The 9,357-nt window shown below is 43.7% G+C and overlaps 1 protein-coding gene across 1 annotated transcript in view; it reads left to right on the top strand.

Annotated features, from left to right (window-relative positions):
* Nucleotides 1-4,668: 4,668 nt before the first annotated feature.
* Nucleotides 4,669-9,357, top strand: part of LOC130682197 (cullin-4B-like) — a 52,127-nt gene continuing 47,438 nt past the window's right edge. The window contains exon 1 of the mRNA XM_057496333.1: nucleotides 4,669-4,898. Coding sequence (XP_057352316.1) covers nucleotides 4,669-4,898 — 230 coding nt within the window. The remainder of the gene's footprint in view (nucleotides 4,899-9,357) is intronic.

Below are 9,357 nucleotides of genomic sequence, written 5' to 3'. Positions count from 1 at the left end.
CAGCTCTGGCTTGCAAGATAAGAGGGAAGAATGGTTTTGAGCACCCCTGGGAAGTGTTGGGTAGACCCCTGCTGTTCTCTAAAAGGCATTCTAAGGAAAGGCTTCACAGAAAATGAGCTGCTATCATCCTAAAACTTTTCCTTTAACTCACTATATGCCACTGTGGGCTTATTTTTTTTCTTATAAGGAGACAAAACAATGTGAGAAAAACTTGTACACTGCTCCTGTGGTGTCTCTGAAAGCAAGTTTATAAATTCCTAATATGCATTACTATTAGGTGGCTCACAGAGAAGAGGCGACAATCACAGTGGTACCTGTGGGAGGATGGAGGAGGGGATGGGAAGCAGGGAGAAAGGTCACTGTTGGAGCAGACTGACACAGTGCAGGAAGGAGGGAGTGAGTCTGAAGAAAGGCAAAGTGCTGAGGTGAGACATAGAGCTCCCTGACCCCAGCCTGGGAAGCCTCTGAGCAAGGGAAGATTGCTGCTGGAAAGACTAGATCCCCTTGGTTCATGGGTTTCCCCCCTTTTCTCCCTCTGCCTCTAATACTCTTTACTTTTAAATTAAAACTGTAAGTATGTCGACTACTGTTACCCCAGCATGATGGGAGGCTAAGAGAATGGATTCTAGAGGCAGACAAAGCCTGGGGTCTATCCTGTCTGTTACTTCCTGGCTGAGTGACCTCAGTGAACTTCCTAATCTCTCTGAGCCTTCCCCATGTTCTAGAACCGAGAGGGGACTGGTGGTCTCTGCCTGGTGGGGTGGCTATGGTAGTGAATGAGGTAGTATGGATGTGTTGGGCTGAGGGTCCGACACATTGGACATACTCAGAAATATTAGCTCTTGTAAAAATTATTTTAATAAAAATTAGGTACAATTTTAGGGGACAGAGGTAAAATGAGCATGTCTGTGGTTCATAGATGTCTGAATTTCATAGTACTCAGTGTGTCTCCTTTTGGCATAAGGCATTAAAGAGTCGATATCAAGTACTTGGCTTATAGGCACAGGTCCAAGCCACTGGTCATTTCTTAGGTGTGGATAATTAAGAAAAGGGACAGTATGCTCCCTAATACACACACCGCACACACACACACATTCCCTTCCTTAATGTTCACATAGTAAATTGGTAATCGCCAGCATTTGTATACAGTGTGAGCTGTAGCTGGATGCTGCCAGCTGGGTCCAAACAGCAAGGCCTCCCAGAGCTGGGGTTGAGGGCGCCAACGCCATGCGTCCATGTGGAATAAGGGCCTTTCTGAGTCCTCTGCTGTCAGAGCACTTTCTAGGATTGTTATGAGGATGAACAGGTTAATGCTATAAACCTTAGTGCTTTGCTGGCACAGGTTATCCACTATTCACAATATCCCTGCTGCTGGAAACCCATGGCTAATTATAACTGGTGCTTTCCAGAGTCATGGGCTGCACAGATTCAACAGACTGTGGAAAGAGCATCTTTGGTTCTGGGTCATAGTCCTGACTTGTCCCCAAATCACCCGTAGGATGTTGGGTCTGAAGATTTCATCAAATCTGTGCTTTCCTCTAGATTCCCAGGATGTTTGCACTGGGGGAACCTGAGCACATTTCCTGCTGGTCTAACCATCCAAGTTCCAGAGGTAAAGCTATTAAGGTCCCACAGGCTGTGCCTGCCAAACTCAGGATTACAACACAGTGGAGCTGCTCACAATTTGCCCATTAAAATCTTTTGTCTGACTTTCCAGGGATCTTCTGTGCTGCCATGCAGTATTTTAGCAAAGAACTGCAATAAGTTAACCCTGGATCAAAGTCGGGAAAAGTTCTTCAGGCTTTGGCTGGACCCCTACAGCAACGGAAACAACATTTCATTGCTGCCAGCTCCTGCGGAAAGTGAGCATGCCTGAACAGGAGTGAGCCCAGGGCAGGGAACTCTGAGGGCTGCTCATTGGTGGCTGGCATCAGGGCAGGCAGACATGATGACTGGTTCAGGTGTGACCCAGGGGAGCCCAAGGGAGTGCCCTGTGGATCTGGAGTGAAAGCCTTACCTTCTTCAGGTAAGAGAAGCTGCAAATTGAAATGTTTGAGTTTGAAATCAGGCTGCCCCTGGGGCGTGGGTATTTCACTCTAGCACCTGCTCCCTGCCTTCCTCAGGAGGGCCCAGTGGGGCCAAGAGGATGAGGGGAGGTAATGGGCAAGAGAGGAAGAGATGGAGTCGTGGCAGTAATGGATACTGGCTGACCATTCCAGGGGACAGAAAGGCTGGGGGTTGGAAGACAAAGCATGGGGGAGTAACAGATGGGAATAACAACCAATTATTCGTTGGAGGAATGCATTTTCCTGCTTTGTCTGGGGGCAGGGGCACAACAGTCCCCTTATGCAAGCAGAAGTCACCAGCCCAGTCCCAGGTTCACTGGGCTGGAGAGCTAGGACTCAAACCACAGCCAGGCAGTCTACAAAGCCACAGTGAGATCCTTATCCATCAAACCCTGTAGAGAACTGGAAATGTATCTAGTTAAAGCTGGCCAACAGTGCATGGCCTGGGCTAGGGAGACGGAGCACGCATTTTTCTAGACAGCAAAAGCTTACTGAGAGGTTGAAGAAAGTTCCAGAGAGAGTAGAGACAACAGAATGAACTTCAAGGATTTCCCTCTAAGAAATAAGGAGGTCCCTCAAACCATCCTGAGAGGCACCTGCTATAAGGTGAAAAGGAGAAATGGGGACAAAGGGTAGCAAATTGCCTAGTTCCTGAGTCCAGACTCTGGGGGCAGCTACAGCCCCCACAGCCACACAGCTGCAGCTTGTTCTGTGCAGAACCTGTGACAGGCCCCAGGAGCAACAGAAACCTGGCACACAGCCAGACCACATTTGAGGAAGTGATGGTCTCAGGGATGGATAAGGCATGCACATAAACACTAGTCACTAAAGATACCACAGAAAAAGTCAGATCAAGGATCATTGACATTAAACAGAGAGAAGTTACTTATCATAAACTTGCAGGATAAAATGTCATGGATGAGGTGGTATCTGAGGAATGGGTGGGGTCCTGACCCCAGGAGTTTGGAGGCAATGCAGGCAGAGAAAAGGCTAGAAGGGGGGAGGTGTGGGGATGTAAGGAGACCTGTGAGCAGTTTGGGTTGACCTGGCCATCAAGGGCCACAGGCCCTTGAAAGACACTTTACTTTGAGGCAATAGAGACTCACTGAAAATGTTTGTGCAAGCGGACACAGTGGTAAACCCTTTGCTTCCCAAGATAGTCTCTGCTTCTAATCTTTTGCAGCACTGGGCAGTCAGAAGCTGAAGTGGGGAGACTATGGGAGAGGCTCCCGCAGTAGTTTGTAAGGAGTGAGGCTCTAGACCAGAGGCCTGGCCCACGGGGTCTCCTCTGTCCGGGATGCGGTCCCTTTCCTCACCCGCTTCACACCAATCATCCACAGGACCTCTGCTTAGATGGGACTTTCTCAGGACGTCTTCCTCCATTGCCTCAGGCTAGGTCAGGCCCCCTGTAGAGGGCTTCATGTCCTCCTTTTCTGTCCATCACAGCACATACCACGACTAAAGTAATGTCATAAATAGTCATTTGTGAGCGTTTTTACAAGACTGTCAGCTGCATGAGGCCAGCGCTGAGACTCAGCTCCCTACTGCTGTATCTCAGAGCCCACCGTTGTGCCTGGCACACAGTGGGTGCTCTTACTTGTGGAATCAATGAACAGGAGAGGAATAGGTTAGTGTATAAGACAGGGTTCATACTGAGATATAAGCAGCATATCCCTGGCTGGATATGGCAACTGACTGGCTGGCTGTGCAAGGGATCAGAGAAGGCAGAGATAATGCCAAGGGTCAAAGCTCATTGATTCTTCTGTGGCTAAATCTGGTAACATGGAGAAAGGAAGAAAAGGGGCCTTGACGGAGGCATGATGTTTTGAAAACAAAACATTAGAGGGTCAACCGTGTGTTCATGTCTAATAGGAATGTGGAAATGCAAGTCTGGAAACCAGGAGAGAAACCTGGGAGAGGGTTGGGGGGTAGACAGGAGACTGCTCTCCTGAGGTCCTGGTTCCCCTCCCCTGCTTGTGATGGCACTGCCGGGTATGTGGAAAGCCACACCAGTGTGACTAGATTTGGCCATTGAAATATGAGTCAAATACATGTGTATTTCTAGGTAACAGCACTGAAGAGTTAGTGTGAGCTTCTCCATTTGTTCTCTGGCTTCTGCTGTCATATCAACAGCCTTCCAAATGGTATAGGTTTCTCAGACAGGGTCTTGAAGTAAGAATGTGGAGATCACCCCAGCAGTGCGCAATGGACACAGTGAAAATGAAATAAACCTTGGGTGTTTGAGGCCACTGAGATCTGGGAGTTATTTGTAAAGGCATGACTTCGTCTATCCTGACTGATAACACAACCATGTACACAAGGAAGTTATTCTAGTTCAATACTGAGGATAACCTGCCCTGCCAGACACTGTGTTAGGTGCTAGCATCCTACAGTGAGCAAGGCAGACATGGTCCCAGGGGAGAGAATGTAGAGTATGAAGAAAGGGAACAGGGGTTGAGGGTAAGGGGAGCTACCCTCAGGGAACCCCACGAGGCCCCAGGGATGACCATCAGCTCAGGAGAGCACAGCAGGCCCTCGAGAGGCTGAACGGGGGGCATTGCTCATCTGTGAGCTGTGCCACTGCTTCCAGTACACAGATGATATGGAGAATGACGTGGACTCGGTGCTGCAGGAGTTCGAGGGAGGCAAGGCCAGTCCTTCCTGCAGACCGTCTGCTTCTGCTGAAGGTCTGGCCTGCCTGGCAGCCCACAGCCCTGCCGGCTACCCTTCCGAAGTCAGCGTCTTGAGTTTCCTCCTGTATTATTTCTCTGCTCCTCTTCGGTTTTACTTTCAGGTGTTCTGCCGGTGGATGAAAGCAGTAACCAATCAATTGTACGAGTGAAATGAGGAGATACACCAAGCTGCCGGATCAAGGACCATCAGGTGTTTTCTATCACACTTTTACTTTTTGTGCTTTGTTTTACAAAGTTTTTCTACTTTGCCCAATAAAAAAATAAACAAATAAAATAAGTTCATAGTGCGTCTTTCCCTGAATGGTTGGACCAACCACTGTGCCTCCCTTCCCCTTCTCCCCTAGCTGGTTAGAATTTTCAAATGCCTGAATAAAGTAACAGGCTGTATCTTACCTGGGAAAGAACCTGCAATTGTCTGATAAATAGAAGCTGCTGAAAATAAAGTAGGTATCTTTTAATGCCCTGGAGTGTTCAGTGTGCTGTGGACATTAGTTAAGTGCTTTCCACTTATTTTATGTTTAGTTGAAATGGGGATCATCAGTTCATAACTCCTTCAGTTAAGAAAATTTCTGCCATATTTAAATTCATCTGTGTTTTGCCACAGTATCACAAATGGTATACTAATTGCTTTTCAGGCTTTTGGCTAAGATTGAGTGCAGTCCAAGTGACATAGTGGTACTGCATAATGAAAACTTCATATGATTCCACAGGAATGTGTTGGATTCTCTGTATTTACTAAAAGTCTAACATGTCAGATATTTGACCTCACATATATTTATGTGTGTGTATATATGTGTGTGTGTGTGTGAGTGTATGATTATCCTTTTATATGTGAATATATACCAAAAGGTTCTCTGAACATATAGCCTTTATAGATGTATATATATGAATACGGGTATACCTCTAGAGATACTGCAATTTCTAGAGGTAATGCAAGTATGGTTTTAGACTACCACAATAGAGTGAGGCAAACGACTCACTTTACTTTGGCTTCCCAGCTCACAGAAGTCATGTTTACACTATACCATAGTCTAATCAGTATGCAATAGCTTTCTATCTTAAACAATGTACATACATTAAATTTGAAAATACTTCATTGCTAAACAATGCTAATCATCATCTGAGCTTTCAGTGAGTCATAGTCACTGATTACCATAGTAATGAGAAAGTTTGAAATACTGCGAGCATTACCAAAATGTGACAGTGACACAAAGTGAGCAAATAGTTTTGGAAAAATGGTGTTGACAGACTTGCTTGAGGCAAGATTGCATTTGTATTAGTTTCTTATTGTTGCTCTAACGAATTAACCAAAACTTATTGTTGTAAAATAACAAATATTGTTTTAAGTTCTGCAGGTCAGAACTACCTAAAGTCTAAAAAAGCCTAAAATCAGGGTGTCGCCAGGGTTATGTTCTTTCTGGAGACTTAAGGGGAGAATTTATTCTCTTGCCTTTTCCTGCTTTTGAATGTCACATGTACTGTGCTAACTGTCCTTTTCATCCCCTTCCTCTTACTACTCCAAACTCTCACTTATTTCCTGTCTCCTGCTGCCACTGTAACCTCTTCTGTCGCCAAAGCATGACACTTATGATTGCATTTACGGCCCACTTTAATAATGCAGGTAAATCCCTCATCTGAAGATCTTAACTTAATCACATCTGCTGATGCTTTTACCATGTTAGATAATATAGTCGCACGTGCCACAGAGGGATGAGGATATGGTTATGTTTGTCAGGGGTGTTAGTATTCAGCTCCCCACACTTAGCTTAATTAGAGACTAAAGAACTAATTTCCAAAGGTAAACTGGAAAATGTGTCAAGCCAGAGTTTCAAAGAGGGATGTCTAGAATGCCTAAACTGAAAAATTAAGCAGTTTTGCTATTAGGATTGCCTGAGTAGCTCTATTAGATCCAACCATGCTGTAGGAAACAATTACAAACTCAGTGAAAAAATACCAAAAAATAATACAAAATAGTAACTTGGAGGCATAGGAGAATAAACAAAAATGGGATTTGAAACTTGGAACAAGGGGCAGGGTGGAATGCCCGTTTTTGCATCTTTTAGTCTGAGGACAGAACAAATATATCTCTGCACAGAGTGTTTAATGCCCTTATTAAAAATCTGCAGTGTTTCTGGCCAAAAGATTTGGAGGTCAGAGTCCATGGAACCACACCCACCAGAAAGCAAGGGGTTGACACTGGAGAGGAGGTGTGTGTGTGAGAGTGTGTGCGTGTGTGAGAGAGAGTGTGTGTGTGTGAGAGAGAGAGAGAGTGTGTGTGTGTGTGTGTGAGAGAGAGAGAGAGAGAGAGAGAGAGAGACAGAGACTGTGTGTGTGTGTGTGTGTGTGTGTGTGTGTGTGTACTGATTTCTCTCTGTAAACTTTGTTCAGGTCTGTGGTTGGCTCCTGACCTGCACAACATAACACAAAGAACTGAAACTGGAGTCGTTGCCAACTCAGGAGTTTCAGACAATGAAGTCTGAAACCAAGAAAATGATGTACCTCATTTAAAAGAAAATACATAAAATATCAATATCATCTCTTCAGGAGACTAAAACAGAATCTAGTCTCCACACATAACATTCACAATATCCTGGGTAAACACCAAATTACACAACACAATGGGAAAATGTGGCTCAATTTTTAAGAGAAAGGCCTATCAACCAAGATCAATCTTAAGATGATTTGTTGTCGGAATTATTAGGCAAGAATATTAAAGGAGCTGTTTTATGTGCACATAAAATACTACCTGAAGTACATAAAAATACTCCCACAATGAATATAAAGACTTGTAATCTCAACAAAGAACTGAAACTATAAAAAAGAACCCAGTGGACTATGCTGATGGACAGTGTCTGTAATGGGGTATGTTATGGGGACTTAATAATAGGGGGAATCTAGTTAACACAATGTTGCTTATGTGATTGCATATTAAGGATACCAAAACAAACAAATAAATAAAAATAATAACAAGAACCCAGTGGAAATTCTAGAACAGAAATTATACAGAGTTACAATCTACCTCTCAGTTATGAGTTACATAGTAAAATTAATATTTTATAACAGCAACAAATGAAGGAAGGTTCCCCCCATCACCTCCTACCCTTTTCTCCTAATTCCTGTCATGGAGTAAGCATTGAGGAGAGTCTGAGGGTGCGAGGAGAAAAATCTAAGTAAGGAGTGACTGAGTCACTTTCCTTCCATAAAGGAGTTTAAAGTCTTAGAATTTTGTGAACCCAAATAGACTCACCTAAGAGGAACGTAACAAAAAAAATCTCTGTTATAAATGGTTTATATATTCTTACTAGACTGAGAATACTGGAAAATAATCCTTTTTATGACAATACAGAAATTCTTTGATGGCCATAATTATTGGCTCCATCACCTCCCATTTAAGGACAGATCATTTCAATAGGTTTATGCATTGCACTTAGAGCAACTCTCCTAGTGATAAGAATCTCTAGTCTTCAAACCACTCTTCATTCTTAATCCTAAACTCTTGCAGCTCTCTCAAAACCTATTTCCCTTTAAGCCCAATCTTCTAACCTCCTTTCCATTAAGAAATCATTTAGTTTGTAGGAAAATTATAAGGCTATAAAGTAGTAAGTGGCTGGCAGAGGAAATATGGGGTCTAGGGGGGCAGATGCAGAAGATGAGTAAATGCCACAGGCATCTTAAAGGAAAGGAAAAGAGTTTCCCGCGGTATTCTCACTAGATGAAAATTCTTTCTTAAATTATCACCGACTTCCTGGGACCACCCTAGCAAACCATATGAAATGTGTTAAAATACTGTCTGAACATTGCATTTTATACATCCTGAAAACTACATTGTGTTAAAGGATGAGAAAAAACACAGAGTGATGCTGAGATATGCATTGCGTTGTTGTCCTCCACCATTTTCTATTCTGTTACAAGATCTCTTCATGACTTTTCATTTTCATTGTGCATGGCACTTTAATTTTATGTGATATCAGGCATCTTTCCTTAATGCTCTGATCTCAATGAACACTGTTTTTGTTTCTTTGTTTTCAACTGAATTTCAATATATACCGCGTGACTGTTTTTCCTTCCTTTGTTCACAAATATTAACAGCCCTTCAGGACCTAGAAAGAAGAGCAGACAAAACACATACCGATGTTGCAGTGAAAACGATGTTATTATACTTGTAAAGATGACATTCATTAATAACAGGAGCCCCGTCTGGTTCTGTCCACATTCTCCCTCAGCTGATACTTGCAGAAGCCCACAACACAACGGATCTTCATATGGCTTCTTAGATTTTTTCCCCGCAGTTCTCACACCAAAGAATAACTGTGCCTCGAGGCTAAAGGAATAATGACAGTTCTGTCTTACTGTTCTTTAAGAAGTGCACTCTTCTTTCTGCTGTGTACATTCACTGCCTTCCTGGTTCCCTCCCGGAGTTTCCTACTGGGTAAAGTGTTTGCTGCACTTTGTATGTATTGAAGTCGCAGGCTGAAAATACCTTTGGCATTCTGTTTATCTTGTCAGAACAGGGGGTAAACACCCAGTCTTTCGACAGCTTTCTGATGAAACGCATTAAGTCTGCGCTGCTTTTCAAATTAAAGCCTGCGGAGGTGAAA

This window comes from Manis pentadactyla, chromosome Y (assembly GCF_030020395.1).
Source record: "Manis pentadactyla isolate mManPen7 chromosome Y, mManPen7.hap1, whole genome shotgun sequence".
NCBI lineage: Eukaryota > Metazoa > Chordata > Mammalia > Pholidota > Manidae > Manis > Manis pentadactyla.
The sequence above is the reverse complement of the archived record's forward strand: the minus strand, read 5'-3'. Positions and strand labels throughout refer to the sequence as shown.